Here is a 17,249-nt window from a genome sequence, read left to right as displayed (position 1 = left end):
CCCGGGCCGGGCTGCTCTTTGTGCCGGGGCGATGTGGCTGCTCCGGAGCCTCGCCTGGGCTCTCCTGAGCCCCGTCCTGGCCACCGGGCTGAGCTGGCAGGAAAGTTCCTTGTTAAAATCGCTGGGTCTGAGCGCCAAGCCCAGCCCCAGAAGCCCGGTGCCGGTGCCGCCCGTGCTCTGGAGGATCTTCCAGAGGAGGAAGGAGCTGCCCCGGCCGCACCAAGAGCTGGATTCCTGCAGGGTGGAGGAGTTCAATGTCCCCGGGAACATCGTGCGTGTCTTCGCTGACCAAGGTACGGCCACGCCGCGTTCCGGGCTTCCCATCGGGGCTGGGCCCCGCTCCTTCCCTCCCTGCCCGGAGCTGGATGCCAGGAGAAATCCCGGCCGTGCCAATTCCCCCCGGGTGCTGGTTGTGGGGAGGGGGGCGGCTGTGCCAGGCTCTGTTCTGGAGCCCCCAGATCCCTCCCGAGGGGCTGGTTTGATCCCAGCCCCGAGCCCAGGCTGGATCCCGGGCTTTGGGATCCGCGGGGCCGGAGGTGAGTGGGAATGTGGGTGTAGGAATGGGATCAGCACCAGCTGGGGCAGGGCTGGGATGCGCGGCTGTGTCCCCCCCAATCCCCCCCATTGTCCCAACGCCTCTGGCTGGCCCCGCGGCACATCTGGCTGACCCCGAGGCACATCTGGCTGCTCCGAGCCGTTCTCAGCTCCCTGGGGGCTGCTCGATCGCTGTCCCTGAGCTCTCAGGGCGCCACAGAGCTCTTTCCTCTCGTGGTTCCAGTTTTCCTCGGGCTGCCTAAACCAGGCAGCTCCCCAAATTCGCTGCTGTTCCCCCCGTCCATCCCAAAGAGCCGGAATTCACAGCCTGGGGCAGGCGGAGGGGGAGAACAATGCCCCAGGCCCCGGAGGAGATGCTGGAGTGGCGGCAGCCGCAGCCCGGGGCCCGGGGGTGCCTCCAGAGCTTCCTGCAGGGCTGGGAGCCCTTCCTGCAGCCCGGGCACCTCCGCCAGCTCTGCCAGCCCCGGCTGCCTCTCGCTGGAGCTCCTGTTGGAGCCCTGGAGCTGATCCACATCCTCATCCCTGATTCTGCCCGGCCCGAGGATTCCTCAGCCCATCCTTGGAGCTGATCCTGCTCATCCCGAGGGTCCCCAGACCATCCCTGGAGCTGATCCCGCTCATCCTGAGCGTTCAGCCACCCCCACCCCTTTTTCTCTTTCTCCTCCTCAGGCCGTTTCCTCCCCGAGGAGCAGCCCCAGGGGTGGCTGTGTCTGCGGAAGCTCCTGTTCTTCAACCTCTCCGTGCTGGAGGAGGGCGAGCGCTTGACCATGGCCCAGCTGGAGCTCCGCTTCCAGCACAATTCCTACCACTCTCCCCGGCCGGGGCAGGTTTTGGAGCTCCGGCTGTACCCGGCGTCCCCCCGGGGGCAGCCCCAGCCCGGCCGGAGGCCGCTGGTGGAGCGCTCCTTTGTCCAGCTGCACAAATCCCTCCTCTTCAAGCTGAGCGCGGCGCTGAAGGACGGGAAGATGCCGGGCAGGAATTTGACCTTGGTGCTGGAGATCTCGGCGAGCTCCGGGGCCAGCGGGAGCCCGCGGAGCCTCTGCGCCGGCAGCGACGCCTTGGAGGCTGCCTCGCTGCTGGTGGTGACGCTGGGCCGGCAGTGCCGGGGCCCCCGCAGGAGGAGGAGCCCCCCGAGCCCCCCGGTGACCCCCAGCCCCCTGTGCAAGCCCCGCCGGCTCTACATCAGCTTCAGCGACGTGGGCTGGGAGAACTGGATCATCGCCCCCCAGGGCTACCTGGCCAACTACTGCCGCGGGGACTGTCCCTTCCCGCTGGCGGCAGAGCTCAACAGCACCAACCACGCGGTGCTGCAGACCATGGTGCACTCGCTGGACCCGCAGGGAACCCCCCAGCCCTGCTGCGTCCCCGTCAGGCTCTCCCCCATCTCCATCCTCTACTACGACAACAGCGACAACGTGGTGCTGCGGCACTACGAGGACATGGTGGTGGATGAGTGTGGCTGCAGGTAGAGGGGGACTGCGGGGACGGGGAAAGCGGGGGGTGGTGGATCATGGATGGATCATGGATGGGGGATGGATGATGGACAGACAGACAGACGGATGATGGATGATGGATGATGGATGATGGATGGATGGATGGATGGATGATGGATGATGGATGATGGATGATGGATGGATGGATGATGGATGATGGATGATGGATGGATGGATGGATGATGGATGGATGGATGATGGATGATGGATGATGGATGATGGATGATGGATGGATGATGGATGGATGGATGATGGATGGATGATGGATGATGGATGGATGATGGATGATGGATGGATGATGGATGATGGATGGATGGATGATGGATGATGGATGATGGATGGATGATGGATGGATGGATAATGGATGATGGATGATGGATGGATGGATGGATGATGGATGGATGGATAATGGATGATGGATGATGGATGGATGATGGATGGATGATGGATGGATGATGGATGGATGGATGGATGATGGATGGATGATGGATGGATGGATAATGGATGATGGATGGATGATGGATGGATGGATGGATGGATAATGGATGATGGATGGATGATGGATGGATGGATGGATGGATGATGGATGATGGATGATGGATGATGGATGGATGATGGATGGATGGATGGATGGATGATGGATGATGGATGATGGATGGATGATGGATGGATGGTTGGATGATGGATGATGGATGGATGATGGATGGATGATGGATGGATGACGGATGATGGATGGATCCATGGGTGGGTGATGGACGGACAGACAGAGAGATGATGGACAGATGGATGGATGGACAGATGGATCATGGATGGATGGATGATGGACAGACAGACAGATGATGGATGGATGGATGGATGACGGATGTACAGACAGACGGATGGATGGACAGACGGACAGACGGAATAAACGCCGGTGTGTGCACTCCCCGCTGCCCTCAGGGCGTTTGGGGGCTCCCCTCTGCAGCGGGGCGGGGCCGGCTCCACGAGGGGTGCTGGGGTTGATTTAGGATTTAGGATCACTCGGGATGGGATTATGGGGTTATGACCACGCCTGGAGCCGGTTCCCATCTCCACAGGGGCGTTGCTGGCACCGGGCTGTGAATCCCACATTTCCCCCCTTGCTGCTGCCAGGCGCCCCCGGGGCTTTTTTGGGTTTTTGGCTGAACTCCGCAGATTTCTCAGGGCATAAAAATGACTTTTCTGGGTGAAACGGGGCCGGGAGTTCCCTGGGGTGTGATCCAGCTGCAGGGACAGGCAGGCGCTCTCTCTTGAGCTGTTTTTAGGGTGTGCTTGGTGAGGGGGTGGTTTGGGGACAGGGCTTGTGGCGGGTGACCAAATGCGCTGGAGATTTTGCTGAAAAAAACAAGGTTTTTCCTAAAGAAATGGAGATTTTACCCAAATCAATCCCCTGGGAGCGGCGTGCTCAGGGCAGGACCCCGCAGGGAATGTGGCTGAGGGAATCCAGGGGGGTCAGCGGCGTCTCCTCCCCTCCCAGCTAATTTAATCAGTATTAATTTACCTCATTTGCAAATCCATGATCCCAGGGTGTCCCTGCGTGTCCCCGAGCAGGAGCCAGATGGCAGCCGAGCCTCAGGCGAGGGCAGAGCACAGAGCTCTGCGCATTTCTGCTGTTTTGGGTAATTTTGGGTTGATTTGTTGTTTTTGGCGCTGGCTGGAAGCCCCGGGGGCCCTTGGGGGGGTCACAGGGGCAGCAGGGACCCGAATTTGGGACATTTCCCATCCTCAACCGCTTTTCTTCCACTTCCAGCTCCAGGGCTCGGGGTTTTGCCCAGGTTTGGAGCCCTGAGCGAGGCTTCCCCGCCACTTTTGGGACTCTGGGGGAACTGAAAAGGAATCCGAGTTAGACTTGAATTTTTTCTCTTTATTTTTGAACTGTGAACCCGTAGTGCAGCTTTGGGGTTTTTTTTGGTTTTTTTTTTTTTGCTGTTTCCCTGTTGCTGTTGTGTCTTTGAGGTCTGATGAAGTTTTCCCACCTCCCCCCAGGGGAATCACTGAGGGTTTAACTGTTTTTATTTTCGTTTTAACACCCAAAACGTGGAGCTGAAGACCCGAGCCTGGAGCAGCTTTAGCTGGATTCCCATTCCCAAATCCAGCAGTTCCCCACATTTCAGTGTTTTAAGGGCTTAACTCCAGCCAGCAGGAGCCATTTAATTCTGATTTTAGACAGGCAGAGGAAGAAAAACCTTCGAGTATTCCTGGCTTTGTGCCCCCCAGGACAGGAGTTTGTGCTGGGGGTGGTGCCTGGACCCCCCCAGACCCAGCTGGGAGCCCCCAAAAGCCATTTCTGTGTTTCCTGCAGGGCAGGGGGAGCTCCCAGGCTGGAAACTTCCCCCAAGTCCTGGGGCTGGAAGAGGGTGGGGGGCACTTCCCAGTTCTCCCAGTTCTCCCAGTTGAGTTGCTCACCCCCCCTCTGCTATGCACACACCCCCCCACTTTTGTACTAGTCTTGTGTTTAAAAAAACAAAAAGTAATAAACTTGAAGTTTATACAATCAGACTAAAGCTTTAATGAACGTTGCATGGTTTCCTCATTGAAACTTAGGGGCCACCTTGAATGCAAGAGCTGTTTATTCGTATTTTTGTTTGTTTTTTTTATTGATGACAAACAGGTTTTAAAACAAAACTGAGACAGAAAAAAAAAAATAATTCAATTAATTAAAAAAAAAACCAAAAAAACGAAACAAACAAAAAAAAAAAAAAACAAAAGGAAGAGTTTTTTAACACCGTGCTAGCACTGATGTCTGGATTTGTAAAACTCAAAAAGAGTTTGAACTGCTACAAAGGAAAAAACCAGCACGAAGCAGAGGCAAGCATTCCCAGCAGTGAAATAAAGGGTGAGGGGAGAGGAGGGGGCTACATTACTCATGGATAGCTTTGCACAGAGGGGTTCAGCTTAAACCTACCCGAAAATTCTACGCCACTACGCAGCCTATGAAGGGAAAAAAATAAAATTAAAAAGCCCTTCGGCAATGTTAATAAATAAAACAAGTCCATCTCACGAGGAAGGAAGGTGGCCTGTGTCTCCATTCTTTCACTGTTTTGGAAGTCTAAACTCTGGAGGCTTTGGATGAGAAAAGAATGGGTTTTGTGAGTTTTTTTTTTTTGTGGTTTTTGTGGTTTCTGCAGCTCCCCCCTGGGGTTGGGGGAGCTCGTCCCTCCCGGGCTGGGGGTGCTCTGGGGGCAGATCCAGCAAATCCAGGGCAGGGATCTCCAGGAAGGACAGGAACAAAAGGGTTTCCCCCCTCCCTGGCTACAAAAACGGGGTCTGAGCTGTTTGAAGTACATTCAGATGAGAGGTATTTTGAGTTCCCCCCCCAAAAAAAAGGACTAGAAACACTTGGAGCCCTTTGAGTGTAAAGCTTAACTCCAGCCTGACAACACCCAGGCTCTGGATCCATCTCTGCTGCCAATTGGGAGGTAGAGGTTACTTCCAATTCAGGATCTGCTCAAAAAAACGGGGCTGGAGGAATCGATCCTCTCTCTCTGCGCTGTTCCCAGCAAGGTTTGGACAGAAATGAAAAGCTCCCAAGTGCTCCCCTGTGAGTGTTCCAGACATGGCTACAACTCAGGACGTGGATGGCTTCTCCTCGTGGGCTCCTCTCCCAGTCCTGATCCCCAGCTGGGCTGAAAACTTCGCCTTTAACAAAGCAAAGCTTTTCCAAACCTTTTTTTTTTCCCCCCCCCCTGAAAACTTCGCTTCAACACCTCACTCTGTCCCTCTCCTGCCTTCATCACCCAAGGACAAACCCCAAAGCCTGACCCATCCTCCTAAACTAAACCCAGCTCTCTCTCTCTCTCTCTCTCTCAGAGGCCACCACCTTCCACCACCTGCCTGCTTTGTCCGTTTGTCCATCCCGCTGCTGCAGCGGCGTGGAGCCTTTACTTCCCGGCCAAAATAATCCCCAATTTCCACTACTCCTCCCCAAATCCATGGGGACCAAAGCAGGCCTGGCTGCACCTTCCCTCCAGGGCCGAAGGGCACAGGAACCCGTCCCCTTTCAAGCATAAAGTTCATCTTACAGAAAGGCTGTTTTTCACAGAGTAGAGTCCAGACAGTTGCCAATTAAAGCATACAGAAAACACTTTGAAACCCTCCTGCTCGAGCACGCAGGCTCCTCTCACTCTCAACTGCTATCCCGTGTAGGAAGAAGAGGCTGATTGCTGCAACTTGAAATCACACTGGAAGTTCTCAAGGATGGTGCTCTAATTTTTGTTTGAAACATCTTTTTTTTTGGGGTTTTTTTTTTTTTTTGTCTTTTTTTTTTTAAGTTTTTTTTTCTTTTGTAATATAAGCTTCTCAGAACAAGGATCTAAATCTCCCAGGTCCACCACTAAGAATTCAGAGACAAAACTTCTTAAAAAATTCAGTGCTCCTTTTTTTTTTTTTTTTTGAAAGGATCTCTTTAAAACCACCTCGTTCAGAATGTGGGCGACACGATGACAACAAATTTCAGAGCCAGTGTTGGACAACAAAACCTGCACCTCAGAGTTGAGCAGCAGCTGGATTTCTGCTTGGCTGGCTGTCACCCAGGCAGGGACTTTTCTCTCTCTCTTTTTGTTTTTGTTTTGCTTTCCCTCCCTCTCTCAGATACTCTGCTTTTACAATGTAAACACTTCCTGCTAAAATATTTGTGGTTTTTTTTTTTTTAAGTACCCCCGGCAAAACGAGCCCAACTCTGAGATGAGGGTTTTCCTCTCCCCATCCGCTCTGAAAAGGTAATGCCCTGCTCGCAAAGAGAAGTATGGAATGAAGTGAAACCTGCTTTTTTAAGGCCCTTCTCCGGAGCTGGGGTGACTGGGGGAGCAGGGACTCAGCTGAGCACTCCTGTTGGGGTGAGGTCCGTCCCAGCGAGGCGCCAGCCAGTCCTTCAGGGCTCTCTCTCCTCTCGGTCAGTCTCCTTGTCTCAGTGAGCTCTAGCAGTGGCTCTCGCGCGCGCTCCCTTCTCTCTCTCTCCTCTCCTCTCCGTTGGTTGGTTTCTTTCTCCTGTTGCTCTCACACAGTGGTGCTTCAGTTTTAGCAGTGGAAAACAGGTATCCATTTTATTTTATTTTTTTTATTACCCAGAATAAAATGCTGATGAACTAAGCTCCACGCAAGCTTAGCTCTTCTTCCTCAACCTGGGGGAGGAAGGAGAGCTCGGTCAGGGGGGTCTGCTCACCCAGAGGGGTTAAACCAGGGAGGGACAGATGAGATCAGGGGAGGGATAATTCAAATAAGGAGAGGGGACAGTTTAAATCAGGTGGGGACAGTTTAAATCAGGTGGGGACAGTTTTAAATCAGGTGGGGACACAGTATGAATCAGGTGGGGACAGTTTTAAATCAGGTGAAGACAGTTTAAATCAGGTGAAGACAGTTTAAATCAGGTGGAGACAGTTTAAATCAGGTGGAGACAGTTTAAATCAGGAGGTGGGACAGTTTAAATCAGGAGGTGGGACAGTTTAAATCAGGTGGAGACAGTTTAAATCAGGTGGAGACAGTTTAAATCAGGTGGAGACAGTTTAAATCAGGTGGAGACAGTTTAAATCAGGAGGTGGGACAGTTTAAATCAGGAGGTGGGACAGTTTAAATCAGGTGGAGACAGTTTAAATCAGGTGGAGACAGTTTAAATCAGGTGGAGACAGTTTAAATCAGGTGGAGACAGTTTAAATCAGGAGGTGGGACAGTTTAAATCAGGTGGAGACAGTTTAAATCAGGTGGAGACAGTTTAAATCAGGTGGAGACAGTTTAAATCAGGTGGAGACAGTTTAAATCAGGTGGAGACAGTTTAAATCAGGTGGAGACAGTTTAAATCAGGTGGAGACAGTTTAAATCAGGAGGTGGGACAGTTTAAATCAGGAGGTGGGACAGTTTAAATCAGGAGGTGGGACAGTTTAAATCAGGAGGTGGGACAGTTTAAATCAGGTGGAGACAGTTTAAATCAGGTGGAGACAGTTTAAATCAGGTGGAGACAGTTTAAATCAGGTGGAGACAGTTTAAATCAGGTGGAGACAGTTTAAATCAGGTGGAGACAGTTTAAATCAGGTGGGGACAGTTTAAATCAGGTGGGGACAGTGAATCAGGAGGGGACAGTGTGATCAGGAGGGGACAGTGTGATCAGGAGGGGACACAGGGGTCCTTACACTCTAATACTGTGACAGTCCCGTCACTCCACCATGTTGATATGCTCGTTCCCCCTGGTAAGTTGAGTCCTGTGACAGCGCCACGTCAATCTGGGATTTAAACTCATCACCAAGGTAACTGTCCTGGAAGGGAAGAGGGCAGGGAAGCCTCCAAGTCAGTGTCCAGCTCAAGTGCAAAGCAGACCCAGGTGAATGCTAAAGCTGGGAGCGTTTGGTTTTTTAAATCTGCTTTTTTTGGGTGCAGAATTTCCCCACATTAAGGGCTCTTTGAGCTGCTCATCAGCTGAATCAACATTTCACCCTCATGGCCCCAGCGGTGCAGGGTGTAACTGCCGCAGCCCCGGTCTCGTGGGGTCACCAAAACCTCCGGCTATCCCAAAACCCGCGCTCACCTGGGATAATTCCGGTTGGGAGAGCCCAGGCTGACTCATCTGTGAGGGCTGGCTCATGGAGATGTAGCCCTGGGTCAGGGGGCCCTGGGAGAAGGGCTGGGACACCACATCCTGGCTGGCCTGGCTGTTGGGGAGGTTGGACTGGCTCGTGCCAGGAATCCCAAATCGGTTTTTCTGCCGCCCTCCGCGGCCGGTCTTTCCTTTGGGAGCCCCGCGGCCTGGAGAGGAGTTCACCCCACACAGTGAGAAATTTCACAGGTGACAAAACACGTTTTATTTTTTAGCCAATCTGACCCCTCCCAGCTGGCTCCTGGGATGGCTTTTTTCCCCCTTTTACCTGCAGCGGGGCCGTTGGCCTGGCCGAAGTAGCCCGGGGGAGGCATGGGGGGCATGACGAGGTTGAAGGGGATGGGAATGTTCATGGCAGTGACGTGGCTGGGGCCGGCGCTGATCATCCCAATCTGGTCGTGGGTTTGGAAGTACATGTTGGAGGGACGCCCTGGGAAAAGGGAGAAGCAGGGATTGCAGCAGTTCTGGGGGTTTCCAGATGAAAACAGAGCAGCCATCCCGCCTCGCTCGTTATTCCACGCCTGGGAATTCCATAAATCCGCCCGAGCCACGCTCGTTCCCACAGCGCCATCTCACAGTCCTCACACGCCTCTCACACTCCTCTTCCCCTCATTCTGCCCTTGCTCTGCACACATCTGCCTGGGATTCTGTTTACAGACAGCAAACTCCAGGCAGATCCCAAATTTTCAGCCTCAAATCCATCCCAAACATTTTCAGCCATCAAATTCATCCCAAACATTTTCAAAAGAAATTCAGTCCCAAATTTTCAGCCTCAAATTCATCCCATTTTCAAAATAAATTAAATCCCAAATATTTTCAGCCATCAAATCCATCCCAAACATTTTCAAAATAAATTAAATCCCAAACATTTTCAGCCATCAAATCCATCCCAAACATTTTCAGCTGCAACTTCATCCCAAACATTTTCAGCCCTCAAATCCATCCCAAACATTTTCAAAATAAATTAAATCCCAAATATTTCAGCCTTAAATCCATCCCAAACATTTTCAAAATAAATTAAATCCCAAATATTTCAGCCTTAAATCCATCCCAAACATTTTCAAAATAAATTAAATCCCAAATATTTCAGCCTTAAATCCATCCCAAACATTTTCAAAATAAATTAAATCCCAAATATTTCAGCCTTAAATCCATCCCAAACATTGTCAATTGTTAAATCCCAAATATTTCAGCCTCAAATCCATCCCATTTTCAGCCATCAAATTCACCCCAAACATTTTCAAAATAAATTAAATCCCAAACACTTCAGCCTCAATTTCATCCCAAACATTTTCAGCCCTTAACTTCATCCCATTTTCAGCCCTTAAGCTCATCCCAAACATTTTCAGTCCTCAAATCCCGTATTTTTCTGCAGTTTGAAGTTTAAATCTTTAACAAATTCAAGACTTCCACACGTTTAAAAGCTCTGAAGAAGCGCAAAGTTTGAAATGTGTAAGATGTGACCCCTCAGGGGCTGATTAGGGGAAGAATAAACCCCTAAAAGTGAATTTTGGGAATTTACCTTGGCTGCTGCGGTCGTAGACAGAGCCAGGGATGATGGCCTCCCGTGCATCATACATGGCAGTGGTCATGAAACGGGCACCCTGCAGAGATTTTGGGAATTAGACATTAATCCTCATTTTTTTCCCCAAGAAAAACTTGCATTGCAACCTCAGTGGAAGCTATTTTGGGGTAAAAAAATCCATAAAACTCCACCCACAGCACGCAAATGCTGGGTAAACAGATTCATTCTAACACACAGAAAATATTTAATTATTATTTCAGCCACATCCTGGACACCAAAAATAAGATTTTTTTCCAGCTGCCTGTCCCAAACTGTGAAACATTTGATGAGTTTTTGGTCTATTCTGAGAATTCCCTTGTTCCCTTCACTGTCCTGTGCTGGCTGCCAAGCCAAAATCAAAATATATTAAAAAAAAAAAAAATCAAATATAAAACTTGCAGCTTGAGGGTTAAAAGTGAGTTTTCCCTTTTCCCCCACTAACAATCCCTATCAAAAATCAAATATAAAACTTGCAGCTTGAGGGTTAAAAGTGAGTTTTCCCTTTTCCCCCACTAACAATCCCTATCAAAAATCAAATATAAAACTTGCAGCTTGAGGGTTAAAAGTGAGTTTTCCCTTTTCCCCCACTAACAATCCCTATCAAAAATCAAATATAAAACTTGCAGCTTGAGGGTTAAAAGTGAGTTTTCCCTTTCTACACAAACCAGCTCCTTTATTCCATTCAGGATTCACCCCTCATCAAATCCCGCAATTAAAGAGAAATAACGAACTTTGCTCAGCCTGCCGACGGCAGCAGCTGCTTCCCCCTGAAGTCACGCTGCACGGGGAAAGGCGGCAAAAATGGAAACCTCAGCGGGGCGTGAGGCTGTGTGGGTGGCTCACTGCACTCATTTATCATTAATTAATCCATCAGGGGCTAATTGGCTGCTGTCAGAGCGCGGGGGGCCGGGGCAGGGCACTCACGGGGTTGATGGTGTTGACGAGCTTGCGGGGTTTGCTGAACTGCATGAGGCTCTCGCGCAGGTTGTTGAGGGGTCCCTCCACCAGCACCTTCTGCTCCTTGTAGTAATTCAGGAGGTGATTCCAGAGGGGCTGCTTGGACAGGGCTTTGGGGTTCCCCACGATGATCACCCCGTACCTGGGAACAAAGTCAGCCCCAGGTGAGGTTAAAACCCCTCTGGGGGCTGCAGGAGGAGCCTGATGGAACTGGGAATTGTTGATTGTTCCAGATGTGGCTCAGCACCACAAAATTCCTCCTTCAGGCTTGCTCTGTGCTCAGCCAAACCCCCCGGGCTTGGAAACACCAGGGAAGCCGAGCAGCGTGGTGCTGGATTGCATCTCAGCCTCTTTGGAATCAAATCCATCCAAAAAAAAAAAACCCAAAATGGGCAAAAAGTGGTTCTGGAAGGGATGGAGAAGCAGATGAAGGGAAGGGATCTGTGCTGAAAACAGGGAGGCTCCAGTGACTTCTAGAATTTAATTTATTTTAAAATTCAATTTATTTTAAAATTTAATTTATTTCAAAATTTAATTTATTTATTTTTGAAATGCCAAATGCTGAGATGAGCACATAAAAATGGCACAGGATGGGCTGGGCTGGAGAGACCTTAAAGCTGATCCAGTGATGATGATCCACATCCCATCCCACGGGCAGGGACACCTCCCACAGTCCCAGGCTGCTCCAGCCTGGCCTTGGACACCTCCAGGGATGGAGCAGCCGCTCTGGGAATGCCATCCCAAGGATTCCTCCCCACTCTCCCACCCTCTGGAAGCCATTCCCTGTGCCCTGTCCCTCCATGCCCACTTTTCCCTCACCTGGCTCTTGTCAGGGCCACGTTGAGCCTCCTGGGGTCGTTGAGGAAGCCGATCCCCTGGTGCTCGTTGGCCCTCACGCAGGACAGGATGATGAAATCCTTCTCCCTGCCCTGGAAGGCGTCCACACTCGCAATTTCCACTTCCTGGAACACAGGAAAACACCTCAATCACGGAAGCAAAACAGCTCTGACACCAGCAGGCACTGCCAAAGGGCCTGACCACGCACTGAACCTTCCACCAGCTGAGAAAAAATGTTGTTTTTGGAGTGAGGGATGGTTTGGTAATTCCTCTGGGCACTGAGCAGCTTCCCCAGAGGGGAACACAGAGTCTCAGTGTAGCAGAAACTCCTTTCATCTTCAGAGCTTTATGGTTCTCCTGGGTCCCCAAAACTGTTGCTCTTCGCTGAGGACGCTGCCAGAAAGTTCTGACTGTTCCAAAATGTTGTGGGATGAAAGGTCCAAATCAGCTCTGAGAAACCTCAGTGAGAGGGGACACATCATTCCTGGCACAGGGAAAAACATTTCCACCAATCCCTGCAGTGAAAACACCGCTCCAGTTCTCAATCTTGCAAAACAATATTAAACACAGCACTGTCCTGTTTGGAGCAGCTCGTTTTTCTGTTTGCTGGAGGAGTTTCACTGATGGCAGGATGTGTTCCCAAGCAAATAAATCCTGTGGCCACCAGGATTTATTTGCTTGGTTTCCTGCACGTCCCTTGGCATGGAGGGCTGATGAAGGAACAAGGTTTTCCACAGTGACCTCTCCCTTCTGTGCCTCAGAGGATTTGTTGGAGCCTCTTTCCACGCAGATTTTAGCAGGGATTCCTCTTTTCCCTGTCCCCATTGGTAACTCCTAACTCATCTCCTTGATTTTAACCACAACCAACTCCAAAATTCACAAACCCATCCATCGACACTAACCAAAACCAACTCCAAAATTCACAAACCCATCCATCAACCTCAACCAAAACCAACTCCAAAACCCATCCATCGACACAGACCGAGCCTGAAGATGGAACAAACGTAAAAAACCAGGGAGAATTTCCCCATCTGTGACTTTTGCAGTACCTGGTAGAGCTTTGTGTGCAGGGAGCCGCTGAACTGCATGTACTGCACCAGGTAGGAGCGCTGGCCCTCGTAGGGGGTGATGATGCCAATCTGGTCAGGCTTGGCCCCAGCCTTGAGCAGCTTGGTGGTGATCTTCTCCACATTGGCAGCTTCCGTCCTGGAGAGGCACATTGGGTCAGGGATCAGTTTTTTAACAAGTTCATGGGGTTTAAAAGGCTCCCAGGGCAGGGTGCTTCCATGGAAAGATCAATTTTGCTCCAGCACCGCAATTAATTTGGCTCCAGCTCCTCACTCGGGACATGCAGAGAGGAATCTGGGACAAAACCAACACCCCAAAGGCCTCAGAACGCCACAAATTTCACCTCCACCTCCTCAGAGCTGCACAACAAACAGCAAAACCCCCTTAATTCCAAAAGGAATTTCTTGCTGGAAATGTACACGTGGAACTTTTACAAACCAGCATCATCCCAAACATCCCCCAGATCCTTGGGTGGCTTTATCTTAAAGCTTTAAATATAGAATGTTTTGAATGTCAGTGGCCCCTATCAGCCAACCATTGTGCTGTTTGTGTTTGTGCACAATCTGCTTCGCTGTATCCAGTCTTGCACATGCTGCTCAGGAAACAGACTGAGATTAAAAATACCTCGGCTGATATTTTTTTCGTAACTTGGGCTGATTTCCCTGCCAGGCACATGAACAATCACGACCCAAGAGGAGCGAATTTTAAGTTAATTTGTTGAGAAAGAAGGTGGAATGTGCAGGAAAAAAAAATAGGGAAAAACAAAAAGTTCGTTTCCATCCCTTTTGGACTAATCTGAGATTTTGGATTCTGCCTGAGGAGTTATTGGAATTCAAAACGTTCAAAATTCAAAAATTCAAAATTCAGCGTTTTCTGCTGGCCCAAACTCATCCACATCAGGCATTTTATCACCCCCTGCTCCTTCTCCACAATGCCAGCTCAGAGCTGCTCCTGTTTGCCCTAAAAGGAGGCAGGGAGGAGCAGCTCTGAAATGCAGCTCGGGCTGCAGCCCTGCTGGGAGCTTTTCCAGGCTTGGCCCAAAGCCCAGCCCTGCCCACCCAGGTTTTGGGCTGAGTTTTGCTCACCTGTTCAGGTAAGAGGTGCCTGAGCTGGCAATCTCCTCCTGTCCCTGGGTCACGTAGAAGAACATGGGTTTGTCAGGCTGGGGCCACTGGAAATCGAAGCCTTTCTTCACCCTGTCAGCTGAGGAGCAACGGGGAGCAGCACAAGTCAGCAATTTCCATATCAAAGTGCCTCAAAATGAAGCGAGATGCAAAGTTTTTCATTAAAAAACCAAACCCAGATGAGAGAACGCCTGCTTTGATCCCTGATGAAGATTTGCAGCTCTCCCCAAAGGCTCAGCCACCTTTAGTGCCACTCTCTTTGCAGATGATTGTTTTCATATCAAATCTTATTCACTCTCCAGATTGTTCCAACAGCACTGACACCTTCCAGGCCATGGGAACAGAAACGGGGCTGACCCCAAAATGAACAGGGCTGAGCCCAAAATGAACAGGGCTGAGCCCAAATGAACAGGGCTGAACCCAAATGAACAGGGCTGAACCCAAAGGAACAGGGCTGACCCCAAATGAACAGGGCTGAGCCCAAAATGAACAGGGCTGAGCCCAAAATGAACAGGGCTGAGCCCAAAATGAACAGGGCTGAGCCCAAAATGAACAGGGCTGAGCCCAAAATGAACAGGAATAACCCCAAAATGAACAGGGCTGACCCCAAAATGAACAGGGCTGAGCCCAAATGAACAGGGCTGACCCCAAAATGAACAGGGCTGACCTCAAAATGAACAGGGCTGACCCCAATATGAACAGGGCTGACCTCAAAATGAACAGGAATAACCCCAAAATGAACAGGACCCACCCCAAAGGAACAGGACCATCACAAACTGAGGTCCCTCTGGTCTGTGTCAAGGAAAAGGAACACGTGTGTGTGTGTGTGTGTGTGTGCGCCCACACCAGGAACTGCTCAGCACCGCTCCCTGCTCCCAACTCCATTTTTAGGGCCACGCCAGCACCATCCCCGCTGTCCCTGTGGCAGCAGCGAGCCCTGCAGCAGCAGCAGCGAGCCCTGCAGCAGCAGCAGCAGCAGCGAGCCCTGCAGCAGCAGCAGCAGCAGCGAGCCCTGCAGCAGCAGCAGTGATCCCTGCAGCAGCAGCAGCAGCAGCGATCCCTGCAGCAGCAGCAGCAGCAGCAGCAGCAGCAGCAGCAGCGAGCCCTGCAGCAGCAGCAGCAGCCCCTCACCTGCGGTGACGCCGTTCTGGAGGGATCCCTCGTAGAAGATGTTGGAGGGGAAGGCGCTGAGCGCGGGGTGCATGCGGTACTGCACCTGCAGGCGGATGGGCCGGATGCCCAGCACCACCAGCCGCTCGAACAGCGACTGCGACAGCCCCGCCTTGGCCGCCTTCTTGCACATCACCACGGGCCCCAGCTGGCAGTGGTCACCCACCAGGATCAGCTGCGGGAACAGGGTGGGGGTGGCTCGGTTTGGCTGCTGCAGCTTGTTTGGGATAATTTATAAATATCCCACTGGATAAGGCAGAATCGCAGTTTGGCTTGGGAGGATTGTAAATCCCAGTTGGTGACGCTTCCCGCTATCCCAGGGTGGCTCCAGCCTGGCTTTGGGCGCTCCCAGGGATCCAGGGGCAGACACAGCTGCTCTGGGAATTCCATCTCAGCCCCTCCCTGCCCGCAATTCCCTCCCATATCCCATCCATCCCTGCATCCTGGGATTCCATTCCTTGTCCCAAATCCCTCCTGGAGCCTCCTGTAGGCCCTGCAAGGGGCTCTGAGCTCTCCCTGGAGCTTCTCTGGGAATTCCATCCCAGCCCCTCCCCTCCCTAACAGGTAACAATTCCCCCTAAATATAAAATCCAAACCCACTCTCTGTCAGTTTAAACCATTCCCTGACATATTGGGAATTAATCATTCCAACTTGTGCTATGTTTCAGCTCTCCCCAAAGGCTCAGCGACCTTTAGTGCCACTCTCTTTGCAGATGATTTTATATTTCATATCAAATCTTATTCACTCTCCAGATTGTTCCAACAGGGCTGACCCCAAAGGAACAGAGCTGACCCCAAAATGAACAGGGCTGACCCCAAAATGAACAGGAATAACCCCAAATGAACAGGGCTGACCCCAAAGGAACAGGGCTGACCCCAAAGGAACAGGAATAACCCCAAAGGAACAGGGCTGACCCCAAAGGAACAGGAATAACCCCAAAGGAACAGGGCTGACCCCAAATGAAGTCAGTTGGGTTTCTATTACAGAAAAGGAAATTTTCTGTGTGCCTACAGTGGGAATGTGGTGTCTCAGTGCCACTCCCTGCTGTGCACTTCCAGGGAAATGCAAGGACTGACCTGCTTTGCCCCCAGGACCACGGGCACCATGCACTCGGGCTCGGTGGCCTGCGTGCTCTCGTCGATGAGGATGGAGCGGAACTGCATCTTGGCCAGGCGGGGATCGCCAGCTCCCACACAGGTGCAGCAGATCACATCGGCGTTCTGCGGCAGGGAGCGGGGTCAGCGCCGGGAGCAGCGCCAGGATTGGGGGGACAGCACTGGGACTGGGGGGACAGCACTGGGACTGGGGGGACAGCACTGGGATTGGGGGGACAGCACTGGGACTGGGGGGACAGCACTGGGACTGGGGGGACAGCACTGGGATTGGGGGGGGACAGCACTGGGACTGGGGGGACAGCACTGGGATTTGGGATGGCACCCCCGGGATTTGGGATGACACCCCCAGGATTTGGGATGACACCCCCGGGGTTTGGGATGACACCCCCAGGATTTGGGATGACACCCCCGGGGTTTGGGATGACACCCCCGGGATTTGGGATGACACCCCCAGGATTTGGGATGACACCCCCGGGGTTTGGGATGACACCCCCAGAGTTTGGGATGACACCCCTGGGATTTGGGATGGCACCCCCGGGGTTTGGGATGACACCCCCGGGGTTTGGGATGACACCCCCGGGGTTTGGGATGACACCCCCGGGGTTTGGGATGACACCCCCGGGGTTTGGGGGTCTCACCATGAGCAGCTCCCGCTCTGCCGTGCGTTTCAGCGCCCGGTAACGCTTCTCATCAGCAGAGGAAAGCTCTCCAGTCTCATCCTTGAGCTGCTGCAGCTTCTGAAGCTCCGGCATGCTGAAAAACAA

General features: G+C 51.8%; 2 protein-coding genes across 3 annotated transcripts in view; one reads left to right on the top strand and one right to left on the bottom strand.

Moving 5' to 3' along the window:
• The first annotated feature begins 26 nt into the window (after positions 1-26).
• On the top strand, positions 27-4,545 carry GDF1 (growth differentiation factor 1). The gene is made up of 2 exons (XM_005531693.2): positions 27-293; positions 1,225-4,545. The coding sequence occupies exons 1-2, from the start codon at positions 32-34 to the stop codon at positions 2,022-2,024; spliced, it is 1,062 nt and encodes a 353-aa protein (XP_005531750.1). The 5' UTR covers positions 27-31; the 3' UTR covers positions 2,025-4,545.
• Positions 4,546-4,613: 68 nt separating this feature from the next.
• The window catches only part of UPF1 (UPF1 RNA helicase and ATPase), a 25,108-nt gene continuing 12,472 nt past the window's right edge, over positions 4,614-17,249 (bottom strand). For both annotated transcript variants that reach the window (XM_014260331.2, XM_005531664.3), the window contains exons 13-24: positions 17,124-17,238; positions 16,447-16,590; positions 15,331-15,544; positions 14,161-14,278; positions 13,057-13,213; positions 11,990-12,132; positions 11,138-11,312; positions 10,172-10,253; positions 8,918-9,079; positions 8,581-8,798; positions 8,189-8,311; positions 4,614-7,186 (exon numbers count right to left, since the gene is read on the bottom strand). In XM_014260331.2, coding sequence (XP_014115806.2) covers positions 8,192-8,311; positions 8,581-8,798; positions 8,918-9,079; positions 10,172-10,253; positions 11,138-11,312; positions 11,990-12,132; positions 13,057-13,213; positions 14,161-14,278; positions 15,331-15,544; positions 16,447-16,590; positions 17,124-17,238 — 1,648 coding nt within the window. In that variant the 3' untranslated portion in view covers positions 4,614-7,186; positions 8,189-8,191. The remainder of the gene's footprint in view (positions 7,187-8,188; positions 8,312-8,580; positions 8,799-8,917; positions 9,080-10,171; positions 10,254-11,137; positions 11,313-11,989; positions 12,133-13,056; positions 13,214-14,160; positions 14,279-15,330; positions 15,545-16,446; positions 16,591-17,123; positions 17,239-17,249) is intronic.

This window comes from Pseudopodoces humilis, chromosome 28 (assembly GCF_049639895.1).
Source record: "Pseudopodoces humilis isolate 2021_Gansu_Grassland_sample_001 chromosome 28, ASM4963989v1, whole genome shotgun sequence".
NCBI classification, from domain to species: Eukaryota; Metazoa; Chordata; class Aves; order Passeriformes; family Paridae; genus Pseudopodoces; species Pseudopodoces humilis.
The sequence above is the reverse complement of the archived record's forward strand: the minus strand, read 5'-3'. Positions and strand labels throughout refer to the sequence as shown.